The sequence below is a fragment of the Triturus cristatus genome, chromosome 6, assembly GCF_964204655.1.
Source record: "Triturus cristatus chromosome 6, aTriCri1.1, whole genome shotgun sequence".
NCBI classification, from domain to species: domain Eukaryota; kingdom Metazoa; phylum Chordata; class Amphibia; order Caudata; family Salamandridae; genus Triturus; species Triturus cristatus.
In genome coordinates, this window is record NC_140589.1 from 150184767 (window position 1) to 150208541 (window position 23775).

The 23775-nt window shown below is 41.8% G+C and overlaps 1 protein-coding gene across 1 annotated transcript in view; it reads left to right on the forward strand.

The window, feature by feature from the left end:
* The first annotated feature begins 444 nt into the window (after window positions 1-444).
* The window catches only part of DNAH14 (dynein axonemal heavy chain 14), an 894889-nt gene continuing 871558 nt past the window's right edge, over window positions 445-23775 (forward strand). The window contains exons 1-3 of the mRNA XM_085610384.1: window positions 445-556; window positions 4852-5016; window positions 15131-15249. Coding sequence (XP_085466510.1) covers window positions 554-556; window positions 4852-5016; window positions 15131-15249 — 287 coding nt within the window. The 5' untranslated portion in view covers window positions 445-553. The remainder of the gene's footprint in view (window positions 557-4851; window positions 5017-15130; window positions 15250-23775) is intronic.

The following is a 23775-nucleotide window of genomic DNA, read 5'->3' on the forward strand; positions in this document are numbered from 1 at the left end:
TGTGCTAAATCTACTCTCCTAAACTGTACTTTAAGGCTAAAGGCAGGACAGGACTTGCAGAACATGTTTATGGTCCGTTAGTCAAAGAGCGGAAACAAATTTCGGTAGGCTTGGTGAAACAGCGGGTCAAAAACTTTGGGACATAAACTTGTAATAGGAAATATTTAGGACTCGAAAGGATAAAATATGACTGCAGCAATAAAGTCAGGACAAAAAAAGGAGAATAAAAGAGAGAGAGCCGGAGTTGAACGAGGGGTACGCGGACTGCGCAGCCACGTGTTTTTGTTTTTCCGGGTTGCACTTCTTGTCGCTGCTCTTGACGCGCCGTGGGGCTTGTTTTCACGGGAGGGCGGCCGCGCCGGTTGTTTGGTGTCTCCTTGGAGACCGGAGGAGGTGCGGCCAAGTCGGGCTCTGTGAGCCGGGGAAACTTTACAAAGTTTAGTTCACAAGGTATCACGGAACTGACGAGGATATCCGAGATTTGGGGGTCACAGACCCAGCCTCGACCCCAGGAGGCCTCGGGAAATCAGAGTCCGCTTGACTCCGTGCAGTAATGGTACGTCTCTCGAGTCTAAACTAATATTCCTTCCACCACTCTAACGAAACTTTCTGTTCCAGCCTACTTCTTTCTCTACGATTGCTTGCCCTCGTTCTTCGTTCGCTGTTACAATTTTGCGCGTGTTTTTTTAGTCAATATTACCTTGCATTCTTGGAAGTGTAGTTTCGATTTCATTATTAGAGATTTCAGCTCATAAATACCAGCATGCAAAGTGTGCATTTGTCGTCTTCCAAAAATCACAACTTGAGTTATCAAAACCATAACTCTCCACCAAAATGGACTGCTTTTGCTCTCTCTCATGACGTGGCAGCTGTCATCAGAAATAACATCACTGGTGACTTTACAAGTGACCTTACTATTGGCATGAATACAGTATAATGTTTTTGTTTGGATATGTTTCACGATTTAATAATATTTTGCCGAGTCCAGTTATCCTTTGGTATAAACATTGTGAGCTCACACACAGTTAATTTAGGTGTGAGTTTTAGTCTTCATGGCGGTGACACGAGTTTTGTGTTGCAGTCTGGTTTTTTGGGGGATTTGGAACCATATTCTTAGTCTTAATTTTAACTTTAATTTCCATTAACATATACATATCTACACACACATATATATATATATATATATATATATATATATATATACATATACCCCAAAGGCAATAGTAGTTTGAGCTTAGATCAGACTATCATGATTTTGATAACAATTTTGGCAAATCTGCTGGAAACTTTCCAATTTTTTTTAATCTACTCTGGGCTCTTTAGGGGAAGCGAGGGCCAAAAAAGACACATTTCCTTTTTCAACTTCCATAGAATTCTTTGCTCCTCGATACAGAAAAAATGGCTGAACTTTAATCAAGGGAGTGCCTTTTCTTGCTTTGCTGTAAAAAAATTAGAATTAAAAAGTGTTTTGGTCTGGGCATGAAAGTCCTGTGAATCCGGTTTTGTGGACCTCAGCAGATCTAAAATTAAAATAATAATTCTCAAATCTGATTGGACGCAGGAGCTTTTTCTTCTGTCATCCCTTACGGTTCCTCAGCTAAAGCTGTAGTCCATTCTTCCAGGATGCAGGACGATAAGTCCCCTGCAATTCTACCCATATAGTTCTACCCAGAGCACTACCATCCCCAGCCTTCAGCGTCTCTTATCTCATATACACCAGTGACCCCCAAGGCCTCTTTCAGTTCTCCTGTCTCACTCCTCATCTGTAAACCCACTTCAATAAGTGTTTCATTGCCATTGGATGTATGATGGTGCTGCACTTTCTCAAGCTCCTCATGCTTCGACCCTACCACTCCCAACCTCTTCCATCTCTTTCACCTTAGTTCAATGTAACCTGCCCATCCAACTGACCCCAGTCCTCAACTTGTGCATGGAGCTGCTAGGGGTTCTAGTCACAGATGAAAATTCGCCAATAATCTGACAACACACAACCCACCAAAATAAAATTCTTACTGTTCATCAAGAGCAACAAGCACCATCTAGTTCCAACCAGATGCAATGGCATGCATCTGGACAGATTCAAACACCATCTTTCTCCCAATGCCAAAACTCTTCATTCACCATGGACACCAACCTGATCCTCGAGGGACACATCGCTAGGAAAGTTAAGATGGTGTGGTACCCGTTCTCTCTATTAAAGAAAGGGAAACCGTTTCTCCCAGAAAGTGACTTCGGAACTGCTATTCAAGCGCTCGTAATCTCCCAACTGGATGGCGGCAAAGACCCGCTCCATGGCCTCCCAGACTTCACACTGCCCACCCCTTAGGGGCAGTTGCATGCAGTAGCACGCCTCATCATGGGCCTAAAGCATTATGAGCACATCTCCACCACCTTATTGAAACTCCACTGGCTGCCCTTGCCAATCCCCACCATATTTTAAACCAGTTACATCCTCTAAAAAGCCCTCACAACCAGCACACCTTACAATTTAGCGGACGTGCTTCCCATTGCCTGTGACTCTTGAAACGCCCACAGTCAGGGCACCATCAGACTGCAGGCCAAAAAGTGAAACAAAGACAAGCAAGGCAGCAGGACTTCTCTACCTACGCAGCCAGGAACTGGAACAACAGTTCCGTATCTATCAGGACTGCCCCAACCCCGCACCAAATTAGGAAAAAGCTGAAGACACACCTGTTTAAAGAGCACTGCATCATAAAGCAGTAAAGGTCCACTTTTGTGTCAAAAAACAGCTATTCCACCAAACACACTTTCATTGTGTATTTGGCTTGGAGCCTGGTGGTGCTCCACTGCATTTCAGTTATATATCTGTTATATAAATGCCACATATATACATAATACATACATAGCATGCTCCGGGTACACTCTGACCTTCCAACTTTCACATGGATATATCACCCAATCCCATTCTCATGTTTTTTGCATTTCATCCATGCATTTCATTTGACTTTTTCACTGGAATGTCCTCTGGGGACACTGAGGGCTATTCACATAGTAATTGCAATTAGAACCACTCTAAAGAACTGCTCATAACTTGGACCCCAACCAGTATTAACTAAAGCATGTTGCTGTGTGAAACCCATGCTCACTAGTTGCTGATGATAACCGAAGTCGAAATACTGGTGGCTATTCAGAAAGGCGACTTACACCCGTGAGTAAGTGTACTCTTACACTTTTGAGTAAGTTTACTACTTTCGACTACTAACCCTGAGCAAATATAAACATACTCAAAAGTATCGATTTACATGTCACCACCCTTGAGACAAAGGGTAGAGCTAAATTTATGAGCGTAAGTTACTACTGCCAAAAAGATGCCATAGAAAGTTCAGCATCACATATGGCTAGTCAATGATACTGCAACAAACCCCCATACAAATTAATGGCGGCCATACATTTAAATAGATACACATAGGATATAATGTTATGATTATATTATTTATAATATTTTTATATGAAATAAATTACTTTCAACTTTTAAAATATATAAGTTTAAAACAATCATTAAAATCTATAAATAACATAATGTTAAAGTAAATGCAATTCGAACATAAATATTATTTTATGATGCAATAGTTTAATAAATATTTTATTTTAAAAGTAAATGTAAAATTTCAAAATAAATATTTAAATTATTTTAAATCCTAATACATCTTAAAGGAAATGCCATAAGATATTTAAGTTAATTAAATATTAAATCCAAAACTAAATTAATAGTGCTGTAGCATTTCCTTCTCTTGTTCTACACTTAAAACAAATATGTACAATTCATTTACATTAATATTTATTATAAGAATATTGTTGCCATTTTCTTTCAAGTTTTTTTACATTTCCCTACATTTTTTCCATAAGAAGATTCCAGTGACAGAGATCTTCCTATTGTTTAGTGTAAACAAAAGGTAAAATATTTATGTTAAGCATTAATGTAAGGTAGTTTTCTATGCTTAATTTAAATGTAAAATCAAATGCTACAGCACTATTACATTTAATTTAAAAATTAATTATTTTAGATCTATTTAATGAAAATAAAATTACTTTTTTGAAATTTAAATGAAAACATTTCACTTAAAATAAAACATATTTGTATTATATATTAAAAACCATTAAAATGTGATGTGTAAGTCAATTAAAATTAATATAATTCCATTTCAATAAAAATGTATGTTATAAAACATTTTGAAACAAATGTTGTATTTGAGGTCCTTTTTTACCATTAAAATAATTGTATTTATATTTTTAATTCAATTTAGTTTAATATAGTTAATTTAACATTATTTCTTATGGGATTTTATTTTAGTCTTCTTCGTCCATTATTTGCAATGGGAGGGTGCAGATCAGTGGTTTGCAACGTATAGTGCTGGGCTTCTTCAGCTCTGAGCTGGAGTACATTTAGTACTGTTTTGGGTCCTTTATGGTTGTAGTAACTTTAGAAGTGCAGTTTGTGAATAGCAATGGGCTTATTCTTTTGTGGCTGGGTGCCTGTCCCTCCTGAAACCCCTCCTTGGCTCTCATTAAACCCCTCCTTACTCCTATTTAGGAGTAAATATGTCCCATTTTCTAACCACCCCCCCCCCCCTTGTTTCTCCCACATTTACCTCCAAGTTAAAAACGTACATCTGTGATGTTCTCCCTATAGAAAAGAGGGGAGAGATGAAGGTGGAGATTTACTCTCCTAGGTTTTTTAATTGTATTTTGTAGTAAGTTACTCTTTAAAGCATTGTTTTTTCTATAAAAAAAAAGCTAGCCTTTGCTAAATATGCTGAAAGCTGATTGTCATAGGATTGTACAATTAAAAACGATTTAAATATTCTTACATTATATCCTGTTCAACTTTAGGATCTAAGACGTGGTACCCAAATGCTTGAGCCACACCCACAAGGACAAAACCTGCTTCCCCGTCTACATTTCCGACCCGAGAATTCTGATGTGCTGCAGAGGGTGTCACAAAAAAATATTGTTGGCAAACTAACTGTCAGCATGAAGGAACATCGCAGCATGGAGGTAACTTAATAGTCATTGTATTGGAATAAATTCTAGTGTGTGCATGAGGTCCTAGTTGTTTAGCTCAACTTGGCTTGCCCCAGAACTCATAAAGCGCCATATTATACTAAAAAGTGCCTCCATTTAGAGATCATTATGAGCTGCTTGTAATTTCCAATAAGCCTGGTAAGAGAAGTTACTGGGCTCATCAGGATTAGAGCAAAATGCAGTAAACCTGTGGACCTACAGTTTCCCCTGCTCACACCAGCTGATATCTTCTGACCAAAATGCATCTAGGTCACAGGAACAACCTGGGGAAGAAGATGCACTAAGTCAGATCCTCTATTTAGTCCTCAATTTTTAATGAATCCTCCGGTCTAACTTTTAAGGGCATGTTTTATTGTCCGCGCAGGTGTTGCACTTGCTGACAAAAGTAACTTTATAGGTGGGAATTTTGGTCCGATTGATGAGCCTAATCATAATGGCATTGAGTGTCTTAGTTGACGATGAGGAACTTGGGAAATTAGCTAACATATTGGCCCTTTTTCAAACTGGATGCAGTGAGAGGTGGGAGCTAAAGTTTAAATACATCACTATGAGAGTGTTGGTGGGTGAAGAAGCAATTTATGCTAGAGCAGGAAATGTGTAGTGGTTGATTATATTCTTTTCTCCTAACACTCTTTTGAATTAGTTCTTAAGAGCTTGTCCACACAAATATATCTGTATGCTATTTGTGCTTAACGGAGGCAACCTAGGCCACCTTCTTCTAATTGTTAAGTGTCTGGACCTGCTTGGAGAAGGGACATCCTGATGATAACCAGAGTATGCATCCTGTACAAGCAGGAACTACCAATCTAGTCAGGGTAGGCTAGATACTTGGCACAGAGCAGTCCGGCTTACCAAAAGTGGAAATATGTAATGTATTTGTGCAACACACAGACACAGTAAAAACACCACAACATTACTCCAAACAGGGTTAGAAAAATATATTATATTTTTATGAGTACAACAAAACCAAAAAGACACATTTCCAATAAGTAGAACCGGAGTTATGAATCTTTAAAGAAAAAATCAAAAAGTAGTGTTTAGAAGCAAACAGTGCTTAGTGGTTGCTTGAGGTCATGCTAAACTGGGGTAAATCCAAAGTTCAGGCTGACGGCGATTGAGGACATGCCGCCTACAGGACTCAAGAAGGTCCCGCTAAAAAACTACCTTGAATGAAGCAAGCATCGACATACAAGGCTCGATGCGTTGATTCTGATCCAAGCAGGTGTTGAAGACTTCATTGACAAACACTTTTATGATGCTGTCACTGCGTCATCATCGAGTAATTCTGACACTTGTTGTCGAACCGCACTGTCTGTTGTAATCAAACTGCGCAGTCAGTCAAAGAGGTGTTGTCAGTCAGCTCCTCCATCAAAGGGCAATGTGTTGGTTCTGATAGCCTCAAAGTTGTCACCGCGTCGATTTTGATGGTTCTGGCCAGCAAAATCACCTTTCAAGGGCCCAGGACTGGATTGGCACCACTTGGCAGGGCAGGACTTGCAGATGGCATAGTTCATGTGCTGTTACATAATTGAAGGAAGTCTTTGATGGCCCTGAAACTTCAGGGGAAAACCAGCAAGCTCTTGAAGTCACTCTGGGTACAATTGAGATGGGTCCAGTCCTTGTCCTCAGCAGGGCAGAAATCATGAGGGCAGTACAGCAATTACAAAAGCAGTTCTTCCAGAGCAACAGTCAAGCAGAGTGGCAATCCTTGTAGCACAGCAGTCTTTATTCCAGGCAGAGTTCTTCATAGGTCCAGTAGTGTACTGTCTTGGTAGGCACAGAGCCCCAGTACTTATTCCAAGTTGTGCCTTTGAAGTGGGGGTGACTTCAAAGCAGGCCCTTGAAGTGCACAGGTCCCACTTTCTTCCAAACCCAGGCCCCAGACTATCTGTAGGGCGTAATCAGCCCATTGCATGGAAAATGGGCCACTGCTTATTCAGGTGTAAGTTTCAGCTCCCTCTCTCTCTTCATGTCCAGGAACAGCTATCAGAATGCAGATGAATGTAGATGAGTTCATGGTCACACCCACCCTTCCGTGTTTGTGGCTGTCTAGAGGGAATGCACAAAGTATAGCTGTCTCCCACCCCAGACATGTATTGGAGACAGGCTGCAAGGCACACAGAGCAGTAAGAGCAGATAAATGCCCACTTTTCAATAAGTGTGATTTCTAAAATAGTTATGTTAAATCCAACTTTACCATGAAAGAGGATTTATCATCACAATTTCATGATATAAAACATGAAGCAGCTATTCCTTTCTGTTTGTCACTACCAGGACATAGAAAACTTACAAGTACATGTCCTACCTTTTAATTACACAACACTCTTCCCTTAGGGTTACCTAGGTCTTACCTTAGGGATTAGTTATGTGTAATAAAAAGTCTAAGGCTTGGCAAGTAGTTTTTTTAAAATGCCAAGTGGAAGTGGCAGTAAACTGCACACACTGGCCTTGCTAAGGCAGGTCTGAGACAGGGTTGAAGGGCTTCTTGTGTGGGTGGCGCAATCAGTGCTGCAAGCCCACTAGTAGCATTTAGGGTACAGGCCCTGGTTATATGGTATACCACTTTACGAGGGACTTACAAGTAAACTAAATATGTCAATTGGCTATACACTCACAGTCCTCTTCAATCAAATGTTCAAGACAGGTTACTTCCCCACCCAATGGAAGATAGCGTCAGTGTTTCCACTGATGAAAAATCCCACTCTTAACCCAACTGACCCTAATAGCTATCTTCCAATATCCTCTCTGCCACTACCAGCCAAGATGGTGGAGAAGATCATGAACCAACAACTAGCGACCTTCATTCAAAAAAATGATCTCCTGGACTCCACTCAGTTTGGATTCAGAAGCAGCCACAGCACAGATACGGGCTTGATCATGGCAACCGAGGAGTTTAGAGTAGCACTAGACCGGGGGTGGAGGGTGAGCAACCCTTATCCTACTCAATCTTTTGGCAGCATTTGATACGGTAAACCAGGAGCTTCTGATTGGCCATCTACACAACATCGGAAATTGAGGGACTGCACTGGCCCTCTTAAGATAATTTCTTTTCGGACGAGAACAATCAGTGCACTTAATGAAGTAGTATCTTAACCATTCTCACTGCCTTGGGGGGTCCCTCAGGGATCCTCACTAAGCCGCACATTATTTAATGTATATGTTACAACTTTGGCCGATCCAATCAAATCACTTAGATTTTCACTCATGCCTTACACCAACAACATGCAGATCGTCATCTCCTTGTCCAGCAGTGAGCAGAACACGGCCATTAGATTCCTTGACTGCATGCATGCTGACAACTGCCTGAAATTAAACTCTAGGAAAACAGAGGTCATATTGTTTGGAAATCAGGTTTCCTTTTGGTCTCCATCCTAGTGGCCACAAGAATTGGGCACTCTTCCAACTCCAGTCAGGAAAGCGCGAAATGTAGGAGTGCTAGTAGATGGCAAACTTAGATTTGGTGGCTATGTTAAGGCGGTCACGTCCTCCTCCTTCCACATGCTCAGGACAGTAAAAAAAGATCCTGGCCTAATGAAAACAGTAGTCAGATCTTTGGTTCTTTTGAAAATAGACTATTGCAATGGCCTGCACACATACATGCAACAGCAATATGTGAACAAATAGCAAACCCTGCGAAATGCAGCGACACAATTGCTGTTACAGATCCCAAAATTTAAAAGCGCCTCCACAGCAATTACATTTTTTTCTTTAGGGCCCTCTGCATCGCCTGCAAAGCTCTGCATGAGATAAGACCAGATTTTTTTTTAAAACCGCTTTAAATGTTACTTATCAGCAAGGACTTTACGGTCCTCAGCGGCCAAAAGCGCAATAGTCCTGAAGTTTAAACATTTCTTTTGGGGAAGAAGAAGCTATGTGACTTGCTCATCCAAAACGTGGAATACTTTACCACTTCATATCAAATCTATGATTAATCTGCTCTCTTTTAGGAAAGCTTGAAATACATGTTTTTTAGGCTTTTAGCGATCTTTTTTCTCAATAGGCTCAGTAGAGCTAGTGCCAAGATACCGGGTAATTGTGCGCTTTAGAAATAAATCTAACATAACATACCCCAATGTCACCATATTTAGGGGTAAAGCACATGCACTTTAGCACTGGTCAACGGTGGCAAAGTGCTGAGTCCTAAGGCCAACAAAAAGATACAGCAAGAAGAGGAGATAAGCAAACACAAAAAGTTTGGGGGAAGACCACCCAAAGGATGGCAGGTCTAACAATTGCTACAAGCAAGCGAGGTGCCAGTGACCTGAACAGGCATAGTGTTTATTACACCAAATACCGACACTATCTCACCAAAACGAATAGATAGGCAGCATATCTTTTGTGTTACAGAGCTTTACTTCCACTGCATTTACATAGACCACCATGCACGTTCGGTTTTGTTCCAAAGGCCAGGAGTGGGCGTAATTTGCGAAATTCACTTTCGCAAATTATCGCGAAAATGTTACAAATCTCCGCAAACATGCGAAAATTTTGCGAAGATGCGGAAGTTTTTTTCCCGCCTGTTCGCGGTATTTTCTGCGTGGTTGCGGCTCGCCAACTTACCCATGCGGTTGCTCGCGGGCGCGGCCATCTTGTTTTCATTTGTCTTGCGGTGCATGATCGCGAGAAGAAAGACGTGATCGCGCGATGAATGACGTTACTGCCGGCGCGAACTGTCGCGAGACAGCGCAAATGGCTACCAACAATTCAACATCTCGTGGAGAACGCGACCGAATTGAGAAAACTTGTCGGCGAACGCGGGGATTCAGTTAAGGCGATCGCGCGCACACGAGAATGTATTATTTTACAGCGCGAGCAAGCAAAAAATTTCTGGTAAAATGCGGATTGCGAAAATTTTGACATTTTCGCGCTCTCAGCGGAACGCGAAAATTTCAAATTATCGCAATTTCCACGAGCGGAACGGAATTTTAGCCCAGGCCTAGTCAAAATATGATTTAACTAGGAATTAATTTGGCCTGTTTTTTATAGACCTCGTGCCTTCCACCTCATCAAATTCTTTATTCTGTCTTTTGAGTATATATGTAACATTTAATCAGATTGCAATGAGGTGTAGGAAATCGATCTTTTTGTTTTACCCCTACACCCCCCAATTGATTTTACAATTTTGGAATCTGGATATTAGTTTTTTGACCTCTGGAAATTAAACAATGTTTTTAGCTTTAAAATGTGACACTTGATACTTAGGTAAATCAGCCTTAAATATGTTGAACGGTTTTGACCAGCTGCACGAAGTTCAAATACGGGATGCAAGACTGAAGGAGAGATTTTCTTCGCTTGAATTAAAACAATGTAACTTTTTGAAAACCATGTTTGTTTAACAGGCTGCAAAAGCCTCCCTTTAAAGGGGCAACATCAAAATCTGCATTCCCAGTTTTGCTTAGGGAGAAGAGGCATACCACACATTTGATTTGTCTATTTAAATTAGTATTATAAAATAAATATAAACATCATATTTTGATGATCTGCACTCTTTGTCTATGCTTTCTAGGGTGTCAGTGTCTGCCTGAAGCTTTACAATACTGTTATCTAAGGGAGAAACTGATTTATCTGGCTGGCCTCCTATGATGCATGCCCCCTAGTCCAGTTTCACAGCTAATCTCCCCCAAGGGCAGCAGTGTCCAGCTGCCTGGTGTTAAGGTCCTGCCGACAGAATGGATTGTTGAAAGGGAGGAAAAATTGTTTCACAACGTCACTTTTTCTTTCAAAATCAAAGCACAATTTTTTCTTTGCATAGAAGTGACATCCCTAGATACTCAGAGCCCGCACAGAAGTGAGAGGAGCTGGAACCTGAAGCAGTGGCGAGTTTCTATATTCATTGGTAGACAGAGCCGAGATCATCTTGGTAGGAGTTTGGAAAGAGAAATGATTCAGAAATAACGCATTTTGAATTTCTGTAGAGCAAAGGAAAATAGAATAGCAGATGCAGTGAAGCATCTTTCTGAGATAGGAACTGAGTCACACTGCTGAAAATATTAGTCAAAGAGACCGTGAGAACTGTATTTTGATTCGATTAAGGGTTGGTTCCCAGTCCCAGACTGGTTTAACCTTAGCTACTTTCAGACAGAGAGCTGCCTGCCCCACAATAAGATTTGCTGCTTCTGCTAGGATCATTCCTGTCTCCCAGAGGAGTCCAGCTCTGTTTTCTATCTCTCGGACTGTAAAACTGCTTCCCAAGAACTAAGGCCCTTATTGCGATGGCGGACCCCCGACCGCCATTGCTTCGGGCAGGAGGCCGCCCGACAATGATTCAGCAGTCCCATCCGCCGTGCTGTGTGGGTGGAAGGGGCCTTTTTGTATTGCGGCTTGTGCTGCTGCCTAGATAAGGTCCGCATCACAAGCCGCAGTAAAAAAAGGCACTTTGTAAACATCCATGCACCGTGTGCCAGGCACCATATGGTGCCTGGCACACGGTGCATGGATGAGTGGGAGGTGCACTACATGCCCTGTATGTCGGTCGGACCGCCACCGACGGGCTGTCGGTGACGGTCTGACCGACATCATAATGAGAGCCATACTGCCCAGTTCCTGTTCAGTGGAGCCGGCTTGTCCTGGAGAACAGCTCTCATAAAGCTGAAGAGTGCAGAATTTCTCAATAGAGAGGAAACAGTGTCCACCTGGCAGAGGACAAGTAAACTAGTTATAACTGTACACATCATCAGATTTATATGTGAAACTTCCTGTGTCTAAGGTAAAGAACAATGTGTTGTCTCGGGGTGGTGGAGCTGAGGCAAAGGAATCCAAGTAACCAGTTATAGCTAGAAAATTTGCTGTAAGAACAAAAATGGAGTTGTGCGGAGCCTTCCTATGACTTGAAACAGTGGCCTACTGTCCAAAGAAAATACAGACACTTTTGGAGAACCAGGTTACAGTTACAGTGCTTGTAGTGCATTAGGACTGTTACATTTTTCGTCTTTGGCTGACTGGGGCAAGGTTCCTAGCCTATTCAAAAAAGGGCAGGCCATCCTGGATACATTTTAGCATTTTGCTAGAATGAGATATTTTGGCCGCCAAATTTGAGGTGGCTGTGGAACAACAAAACAAGAGTTACCGGAATTTGTAGAGTTCAGAAGGTTAATCGTTTGTATGGTACAGACTTTTAAACTTTCCCTGCACACTCAATTACTGATTGGATGCGGTCCTCCATAACTGTGATGAACCACCAGTTTTCATTACCAGTTGCATGTGGTGTGTGATGGGTACCCATGTCTTGGTCTATCACTGAGCAAACACAAGGAGGTGAGTGTCAGAAAAGTTTCAGCGCTTCGTCCATCATCTCCTTGTGTTCGCCCTAAGTTGGCAGGGTATGCCCGGATGTGGATCCCTTGCTCACTTTGCCACTGGATTCAAGCTAACCTGGCTGATATGGGGTGCTACCCCAAAACCTGTCCCAGGATGCTTGTTTCCAGTCCAGGGAAGACCTGGCTTGACAGTTCGGGCTGGACTCTTTCTATGAGGGACAGGGTCAAGACTTATTTGCATATGGCTGGGTCTGAATTGGGGTGGCAAAGTGAGCTAAAGAAATTATGATGGATTCAACCCAGATTTGTGACTGGGGGTGAGTGTCCAAAAAGTTTCAGTGCTCCGTCCATCATCTCCTTGTGTTTGCTTTGTTTACCCTAAGTTGGCTGGGTATGCCCAGATGTGGGTCCCTTGCTCACTTTGCCACTGGGTTCAAGCTAGCCTGGCTGAAGAGGGGTGTTAGACCGAAACTACTCCCAGGATGCTTGTTTCCGGTTCATAGAAGACCTGGCTTGGCAGTTTGGGCTGGACTGTTCTCATGAGGGACAGGGTCAAGGCTGATTTGCATATGGTTGGGTCTGAACTCGGGTGGCGAAGTGAGCTAAAGAACGATGATGGATTCAACCCAGATCTGTGACTGGGGGTGAGTGTCTGAAAAGTTTCAGAGCTCCGTCTATCATCTCCTTTTGTTTACTTTGGTCTATCACACCTCATAGCCTGAAATTGATTTTTGAGTTCCCACTATTTTTCACACAACAGTTATTGTTAGTTCAATTGTTCCTGATGCATATATCTGACCTTTTTCATTTTTATATTATTTTACTCATTATATTTTTGTTATTTTACTTAAATTGTTTTGCAAACTTTAAGCAATTTATTTCTTCACTGTGCATTGCCTCGTTTTTGTACAAATGTTCAATGGGTGAGCAAGGTATTGCTCAGAAAAACAGTTTACCTAATAGGAACCAGATGTTTCTGTCTTTGTGGGAACTCTGCCACAGCTCACAGAAAGACTGCATCCATGCCAACAACAGCTTAACAATCCATTTCCTGCACAATAGCTCTACAATTACTTGTAAAGTAAGTTTGTGTTCAACAATTAGAGTCAACATTTTTGTAACCCCCCCCTCCACCCCCACTTTAATAACCTTTGGTTGTGATAAATGTAAAGGAATGGCTCCTTGCAGATAAGAGAATGCATTTGCCCATGCACCTGTACTGCATTACAGACTTGGCCAAGCCCCGGGGAGACACCCTAGCTGTATGCCAACTAGGAGATGGCCCACAGTGAGCATGCTCCCAAAAAGCACTTTGAGCGGGCCATCCAGAGACTTCCTATTCCGCGAAGTTTGAGCAGTAGAGTATAGTTTTATTATAAGCATTTAAAACTTCTCAAAATGTAATGGTATTTTTAGGTGAGTTTGGTAGCAGATATAGGGGGTACCAGTGCTTAATTGGAGCCAGTGGTTACAGGTGGGGACCACCAGCACTCATTTGGGGACCAGCACTTCCTTTCCTCATTTGATCTTGAACCAGATCAAGAAGGCGATGAACACAAAAGGAGGAAAGCAGGGGGAAGAGAAATACAGAAAAAAGGTGAAGGGAGAAACCAGGGATGAAAAAGAACCAGAGTGAGATAAAGAGCAGGAAGTGTCTGGTAGTGGGTTTAAAAGGCATGACGTGGAATGAAGACTACGCAGCCTTTGTAATCAGTATCCGGTCCTTCAATAGAACTAGTCAAGGACTTCTGTGCAAAATGTTGGGCCCTAGCATTTTTTTTTATAATTTAAGCACGGATTTATATTTGAACGATATATTTGTAGGCATAGAAGTTTTTTTTAAATGTTGGAAGTTATATATTTTGCTCGTGGGACCATGTGGGGGCATGGTGGTCTATTCATAATGGAGGTATCAGGTTTTCTCCAAGTTTAAGAGAAGAATGTCTTTTAATATAAAAAGAATATTTCACTCTAATAGTCTCTGTCTTGAGAATTGTTTATTATGAAAATGTCATGTACAGTTGAAGAAAATTGTATTTTACTTTCGACCAGATGCATTACAGAGCAGTTCATTCAGAACAAATATTATGCAAATGTTACATTGTAGCAATGCATTGACAAAGCGGCGACTGATAGATACATCTGCAGGGATGGCGCTTCCATAAGGCGGTGTAGCCTTAGGGCGTCACCACTAGGTGGCACCAGATAACAAGTAAACACCTGAAAAACACCTCTTGTTTTAGTGGATGGGCAGTATTTTGTCTGTACATCTGGGTTACCCACTGACTGTCCCTGGACTCAGAGAACACACCTCACAGATGCTGCTTCGAGCTGCTATGATCCTCAGGTGTGCTTTCATTATGAATGTACTATTACACCGCATAGAGTACAGAGGATGTACAAACATCTGAGCCAGCTTGCCAACAGGGCCAGATTATCAAAGGATATTCACCATTTTGCTTCTACAGAGAAACTATTATGTCATTTAGGCTTTCGTCTAAGTTTGTTTCTTCTTGTCGATCATGTTTCGAGCCTTCTCTCCTAGTGAGACAGTCCTTCTTACTGGAACGTTGTAGATGGTTTAAGCAGAATTTTGAGGTTCCATGACTGTTGCAAGCTCTCAAGGAAAGGGTTGGATCTCCTTTCTACTGCTTCTCTTCGGTGGTCGCAATGAAGTCACTGAGTGTCTTTGATAGAACCTGGCTGTGAGTCTGTTGTCCACAGAAGTGCATCTCAATGTCATAAAATATGGGTCTAAAAACTGGACAATTGCATCTTTAGTGTTCTTTCATTGAAGATGGTATTGCTCATTCATATATTTATTTTCTCAGGTTTCTCTCCCCAAGCCCCCTTCAGGATGCATCGCAGCTGCTGCTGTTCGTACATCGATTTACAGGCGAGATAGGAAAAAGACACATAGTGCTAAGGAAGGAGATACTGGGACAAATAGGTATGTACAAATAAAACATTTGGTGGTAAGTATTTTTTGCCATTTTTTTCAAGAGCCATGATCCTACAAATACCAAAGGGGTTTGATATAATGATAAGCTTTTCGGGGGGGGGGGGGGGTAGAGGCTTTGTGATTGGTCACTTACTGCTGACTGGCCTTGTGATTACTATAGTACACAACAAAGTCAGCTGGATGGACCACAGTGTTTCAATACCCAATGTATTTATTTATTTCTGTCAGCAGAGTGTATTTTATTCCTTATAATATATGGTCACACGATTACCTTTCCCTAAAAGGCTTAAAGCCTTGGTCTCTTAATCTTTCATATGAACAAGTATAGTTGCAAGTAAGTAGAATAAATGTGGAATCTCAAGTGCACAATTAAACACACCTATATGCAGCTAGTAATTTGTTCCAAAAACAAAAACATTTTATGTGCTGTTTAATATTGGTCGCTTTCTAAAACAGCTATTGTCTGGTAGCATGCAGAAATATTGTTGCTTTCGGGTACAGTGTTGCAAAGTTTTATTGCTTAAACCATAGTTGCAATGACCTACCTTTCATATTGTCTGCTGGCAGCAAGTACTAAGTCACAACTCAGCTGTAATAAGTTAGTACAGTTGATCTGTTTGTCATTTTCCTATTACAAAAGATTAGTGATTTCCCAACTAAACTATAATTAGAAAATCTAAGACAGGTGTCTATAAAGAAATTGCAAGCCCCCATGTGTAGAAAAGGTTACTGGATGATTATATGACACAAGTTTTTTAACATGTAAATTGGCAGTGATTGGTTACAGTTTACATTCAGTTTCTGTATATTTGTTCACTTTACATTCAGCAGAGGATCAGGGTGTATTGAGTTGAGCCAGGACTAAACAGACTGGAAACCACAACTGTTGTACTAACTTTGAACACTTGGGGTTAGAAGTCGGGCCATTGCAAGGAGTTTGGGGCTTCCTGTCACCTCTAGAAATTGGTCCATAATTGATACTTCTAGGGTTGAATTATTGCATCCTAGCTCTGTGGCTCCTTAGTTAGCTGCTCTGACCATGATAGTGGTGTAGTTCACTATACATATAAGCTTGTTTTATTACACGTATTGTAGTGGAGTGTCTGTGTGGAGTTTTTGGAACTACTTTGATGGTGTGGCAACAAGACGAGCATGAGCCGAGTCAGTGGTAGGTTGCACGCTTCCCGCGGCAAACCTGAAAAGCGGGACAACGCTCTTCTAGCGCAACTCCGCTCTTGCTCATGGAGCTTTGACTCCCTCCCTTAGCTGTTTTGTTTACCTATACTTTAGGGGGCATGTTTCCTGGACCTTGATCTGCCCTCTGTACCTCACTTGTGATTTCTGTGGCAACAAGTACTGTATTTTTCACTTTGGTTAGCAGTTCCTTCTAAAATACTTTCTAGATCGGTCTAAGCCACTCAGTAGACTGACATCTGGAGACAAAGCACTAGTACTTCAGTACTGGGGAGTTTGTGATACTGGTCCTGTTACTGAGTTTACGAGGTCCTTAACACTTAGCCTTATGCTATCTGGAAGTGCATTGTCTATTTCTGAGGCTAATGGCAATCATGAGGGCATACACTGCATCTCTCTGGGTACTGCTGGCTGGCATGGACCTTGCCAGGTATACCCACGTAGACTGAGAAATGGGCAACAACATGGGGAGAGCATGCAGCAGAGCTGGGAAGGACAAAGCTGAAGCGTTACTATCTCACTGTCTGCTATTTAACAGAACCATCTAGGCTTTAGATACGGTTGGGGCAGCAGAGGGGCAATACATTCAATTTGCAGGAAATTTACAAAGAAATACATAAAAATAAACTTATATATGGGCCACGTGTGCCATATGAGAGGAGATACCTCCAAGGGTTCCTTCTCTGTCACAGGTAGTCCTGATAAACTGGGCGCCCCCTTTCTTTGTGCCTTTATCTATCTTCTTCCCTCAATCTACTGCCATTTTTCTCTCTACTCACATTTCAACCCTCCCCTTTTCCTGTAGATTCAAACTTCTGAACCGAAGCACTCTGTGCTTTACTCTCTATTGACCCCACATTTTTATCACACTCACTTTAATACCCTGAATACCCACTACCTTGTCCACTATTTCATACTCGCTTTGAACTTTCTGCTAGGTTTGTGTTATGTAAATACCATATACATACATCCTCAAGTATATCTGCAGCTCTTTTCAAATATGCTGATTTAAGAGATGCAGCTTTCAGTCATCCCCCGGGGTAGCCAACCTGTCCCTCTCGCCCTGTTGCCTCGACCTCTCAGCCTGAATGTACTCATCATCATCATCATCAATCGGCTTTATTTCGCACTTCAAAAATGCTTAAAAGTACACATAATAAAAACATTTCATCAATATATTTATGAAGCCAAACATAGAATAATTACAATACAAAAACCAGAGAGATTTTACCCTTCAGTTTAAAGATAGAATCAGATAGTAGCAATCATAAGTATTAAAAACAAGTGCATCGATTGGAGCGGTGGTCTTAAAGTGCGATAGATGTTATACTAAAAACCTTACGGGGTCTCAAGGCAGCCAGTAAAAAAGAAGCCAGTGCATAGCAAATCAATGGGGTTTCTAGTTGATAAAATAAAGAGAGATCTGGGGCTAGAGTGTGTAAGGAGAATTTCTCTAAAGGTGGGAGAGTAAAAATCTTCTTCTCTACTGTATACAAAGTACAGAAAAATAGGAAGTGTGAGGTCGATTGGGTCGCCTTACTATCACACGGACAGGGCGGTAGATTGCTTATAGAAAATAAATTACTTGGATGGCGCAGCATCAACAGGTTGAAATTCAACCGAAATCTTGTCAGAATTAAACAATGCTGGTTGTTCTCAACAAACCCTGAATAAGATTGAACATGTTTGGGTATCTGCGGTATGCTTACGTAAAACTTTACAGATTGTGTCTCTCTTTGACTATCCCACCTGTCAGGAATAACTTTCGTTAAGAAAATGTCCTTCAATCTAGATTCAGGAAAATGTTCACAGAGGGTTCGGGTGTCTTATAAGAAAGCGAGTCCCAATTAAGCTAAGGTTTGCCAAACATATGATAGCCAGGGGATTTTATGGATATGGTCCAAGTTCAGGATGTCTTTCAAGATTTTCTGGTTTGAGCCCCCAGTGCCCCTTTTCCATACTGATAACCAAAGAGAGTAGGGAGCTAATTTAACGGCATCAGTAATATAGGGCCTACTGGCTTCTATATTTACAACAAAATTGTTACATGTTAGTTGGACTGACAACAACCTTATAATAAATGCATCTTCTAAAACTTGGAGTGCTGTCACGTAAGTTATCCTCCAGATTGCTGCCCCATACATGGCAGTTGGTAAAGTGTTAGCCAAGTAAATTTTAGACATTTCTATAATCGGTTTACAGCCCGAGTTTTTTGTAAACTCTAAATATCGAAGCGATACTTTGAGCCATTAAGTTTGCTTGGTTTTGCAGCATCTCCTTACAATTTTAATGTTTAAAATCAGAAACAACCCCAAAATAGTTAAAATATTGTACTTGCCTCATTGTCTTCTTTTTATCAGCACCCATTGCCATAATATAGGTTTTGGCTTTATTTATGTGTAGGGCCAAATCGTTCATGAATGCTGTATAGTGTATGATGAGGTTTTGGAGTACCAGAAGGGTCCTCGCCAGTAAAACTGCATCGCCTGCGTAGAGAAGGATAGGGAGGGGAGATGTCAAAACTTGTGGAGTATCTTTCAAGATGTTTATCAGGGCATCATTTAATTTGTTGGTGTAAAGGGCGAACCAGAAAGGAGCCAAAACTCATCCTTGTCTGACGCCCCTTTCAATTTTAAATAGGTTTGTGCATTCACCATGCCTCCCATAGTGCACCATGGTGGTGGTGTCCATATAAAACTCTCATAAAATTTATGATGGCGTCATCCACTCCCATGTCCTTCAAAATGAACCAGAGTTTGCTATGTGCTATGCAATTGAAAGCCTTGGACAGGTCCTTGAAAGCCTTATATATTTGGGCTTTTTTCACCATAGTATACTTTCCTAAAATCAGTGTCAAATTAAGATACCGATCTATGGTTCCCCTGCCCTATCTAAACCCATACTGGACTTCTGTGAGGATTTTCTTTTCCTCTGCCCATGCTTCCAATTTGTTTAACAATAACCTACCCATAAGTTTAGCTGTGCTATCAAGCAAAGAGATGGGCGGTAGTTGGCAAGAATAGAAGCATCCCCTTTTTTATATATCGGGATTATAACAGATATTTTCCATTTGGGAGGCGGATCAGTCTTTGCTATAGCTTTAAAAACCACCGTTAAAAGAGGCGATCAGAAAGGAATATCTGTAAGAAAGATATCCATAGGGCACCATTGGGCCCTGGTGCTTTCCTAGATGGAGATTGAAACACAGCATTTAGAAGTAGAGGCCTCTGTGACTGGGCGTGCATCTACAATAAGGGTTTCCCTTGTTTTTGGAAGATTTCCTGAAAATACCTTACCCAGGAGTCTTCATCCATGTGTACCTCTAAGGAAGGTCCACCATTATCTTTCATGAAAGGCGCATTAATTACCTTCCAGAAAGCGGTACTATCTCGAAGGGATGAGGCTTGCTTTAGATTATCCCAGGCCTCCGATTTAAGCTGCCTCAACCTGCTGTCCCTTGCAAGTTTATAAGATTTTCTCAACATACAAACATGCTCTTCATTTCTCGATGATATTTTGAGAGCCTTACGCAGGTTTGCAGAGGCTATGGAACAATTCTTCTCAAACCACCGATGGGGTGTGATATCTCTTGCAGATATCGGGCGAATCAGCTGTAATTATAGATAGTTTAATAGCTTGCTGAATGCTTCAGATACCTGCATTTGGCTTAGGGATGGATCCAGGCAGATTCGTATGTCCTCCTTATTTGCCACAATAAAGCTTGTAAAAAGGGTGGCCACGTCCACCTTATCCCATTTTTAAAATAAAGCTATTATTTCTAGCTAGGGTTGGTTTAGGGCCTTTAGTGCCATTGCAAATTTTTAAAACATGCCATGAAAGGACACAGGAAAACTTGGATCACTAAATTCTGTCAAATTTGTCTGTAGCTTAGTTAAGCTTGATCTAAGGGTATCAGAGGAGATAATATAATCTAACGTGGACATGTATTCGGCTCTTTTAAAAGTAGGGGAGAATTGCCCCGTCAATGGATCTATTTAATTGAGTAAATTGAATTGCCATTTCATTAAAATACTGTTTAAAAATATTCCCCTGGGCATCATGATGAAAATGGGTAATAGGGACATCCCTATGGTCTATGATCCCGCATAAATCCACAGGATCTCGTGTGCATGTCTTTATGTTAAAATCTCCCAGCCAGATAACTTGCATAGGTTTTGGGGTGGGACTCTGCTAAGTCCTCCATTAAATTGTGTAAAAGCAGGTGCCACCTCAGGGTTTTGATAGTTGCTATTGTAATAGTCCACTAATAATAGATCCCACATATCATTCACTTTAATAACCAAAATGTGAAAGTAAGGGGATGCATTTATAAAACTTAAAACATTAAATGCGACCAAGTTAGATATCGATGTAAGTAAGCCTCCCCTAGGCCTACCCCCTAGAGAGGGCAAGGCTGCAGATTGGAACGACCGATACTCATTGATAAAAATTGGTGCGATCTCCCAAGTTTCTTGTATACTAATAATCTGAAAATCATCCAGGGCAGTGAGCCACTCTGTTGTAGCCTGCTATGTTCCAAGACAGAAGAGAGTAAACTAGGTTGTTTACTCCCAAAGTATGAACCTTGGTGACCTCGTTGGAAGGATTTGAGAGATGTAAATGCATACAACTCAGATGTTCAGTTACCCCCTGTGAGGACCGTATAATGCCATTTATCTCAACCCCTTCACTCTCTATTCGGGATAGTATCTGGGGTTTGTGGCTAGTGACCTCTTGTCAATCACAGGAATGCAACCCAGATAATGGAGCGAACCTGTTGGATGTGCAAGGGTGTTCGGCGAAGGCCTGTTAGCATTTATGAGGAGATCTTGCGCTGTGACTGAACCTTTTCATGGTAAGGAGTCTGTGGTTTATAGAAAAAACCCAGGGATACCGAAAAGATCTTGGTCGCTAATTTGGGGGCTAATAGGGGCTGAGAAAGTAAGTCTCTTACAAGTTGTGGGCAATCAAAATTTAAGACGACACGATCGGCCACATATACCTTTGGAGATGAGCCAACCCACGAGATTCTCTGTGCCATTAATAAATGGTTCTGAATTAGGTAGCCTGGCCTGGTATAGATGGATAACCAATGGCACGCTTTGGCCAGAAGCTGGATGGTGGATACTCTTTGTGTAGATCTAAGCGTTGGAACATTTACCAAGACAAGGACAAAAGGGCATTCCGCAGGTGGAAGGTTAAGTGTTTGATGTTTGGATTCCCTATGATTCTGCATAGATTCACTATGGGTGTGGTTGGTGTGAGTACGGATGATAGCGCCAGAACCCTCCAATGGCTTATTAGTAACTAATCTGTTCTCGCATGCGGACAGAGGTAGAGGGCCTGAGAATGTCTCTTTTGAGGGCTTTGCCGTTCGGGACGGCACCCCCACCCGCGCCTGGCTGTGTAATAGATGCCAAGGCAAGCCCAGGCTTGCCCACAGCTGGGGACCTTCCAATCTGAAAATAAAAGTGCTGGCAGTGGGGGGATTATTAGTGGTTATTGGGGGGTGGTTGTTAGAAGGGATTGGCTGAATGGGAGCTCTACTGGAATTTAGGAACTCTTGAAGTTTCAGTTCAATTTTGTCCATACGTAATAGAATAGGATTTAACATAGAAGATAATCTAGCCCAATTGTCCTCAAGAGGGGCCAGGGATCACAACAGTTCAAGATTGTCCACACCAGGCTCTGCACTAATTTGTAAAGGTGTTGATTTCCTTGGTTTCTTTGGTTTGGAGGAGGGAGGTTCTTTATGTGGTCCTTTCTTCCTCTTGCCACTTGTAGTCGATGAGGCGATGGACTTCTCTTCGGTGGGGTGGTTAATAGGAAAGGGAGTGTCATTTGCAGGTGCCAGTGCAATTGAAGGTGCATTGCTGCACTCACCGCCACCCTGACTAGCGATGTTAATATTAGGCTCAATAACTACAGCAGTAAGCAAACCTTCAGACCCTTCGTGATCACCATCCCCCGAAGAGAGTCTATGCTCCGCCAAGGCGATATCCATCGAAATTGCATTAGTCGCTTTGGTTAGAATTTAGTCAATGAGGGATATGGTTAACCCTGGAGTAGATGTAGAATTTAACTTCTTCTTACCCATTGTGACTAAGTATCATGCAGTGCAGGGCAGGGCAGATCTCAGAGGTTTGGGAGTGGCCCAGCCCAGCCTCTCCTGGGCTCCAACAGGTGTGGATGGGCCTGCCCTTGTCCCGGACTTTGCCCTGGCACAGCACAGGCGCGTGTCCAGGAAGCAGTGGCAGGGGAGATGGGTGTTGAAGTCCTCTCCCCAGCAGTGTTTGATGGTTGTGCACGGCTCTCGCCTCGTCTAGCAGGTATGTACTCTTTCCTCCTGTGCCTTATCTTAGTTCTGCTTCTTCGAGGTGCTTTCCACTCTCCTCTGTAATCAATGCCCTCTCGACATTCATCTTTCTTCCATCTGCCTAGGGGAGCATATCTATTATGCTTCCTACCGTTCTAGTTTTTCACTCTGCTTGGCCTGGCATTGTGTAGTTTCTGTTGTGTTCTGCTCTGTTTCCTGTTTAGGATAAAAGTGTCATAAAAACGCAAAGAGCAAGTAAGTACTCCTGCTTACAGAATCACAGGGCTCCGTCGCAGATTAGGGTGTGTAATGAGGCATGGGGCATATAATGACCACAGCAATACAGAATTGCACAGTTTATGAGAAATAAAATAAAAGAACTGCATAGGAAGCATTTTCAATGTAATAGTTCTCACATTTTGGAAACTTTAAACTATTAGTATTGTAAATGGAAAAATACCTTTTATTATTGCAGGTTTTTCAAACTCATAAATAAAAGCATTGTCATTTACAAGGCCAATAGCTAAAAATCTCGCAAATGCGAGACCTATTGCATTGCAAATGCTTGTTTAATAAGCAATCCATGAGAGTGCATGTGTTTTTCAACTGTCTCGAATAGTTGACTTCTCTTCCCCCTCTGCCCTTGATGTTGCGCTCTTTCTCGTGCTCATGTGCTTCTTCCCTGCCCACTCCCATTGCTCTCTCATCTGTTTACTTTTCCTCCCTACATGGCTCCACGTTTCTCTCTCTCCCAGTTATGTTGCTTCCCTCCCCACATCCTCCATATGCTTTCCACCACCTACACCCCTGTGGTATTTTCTCCCCACCCACTGTGTTGCTACTTCTGCCATCATGTTGCTTACCCTGCCAATGGCATGATCCCACCCTCTGTATTGCCTCCTTCCTCTAACCGTTGTATGCTCCACATTGCTGTCTCTTGCCAATGTCTCTCCATTTCCACCTTACTCCCAAAGAAGCTGAACTTATTTGGAGTTTTTTGCCAG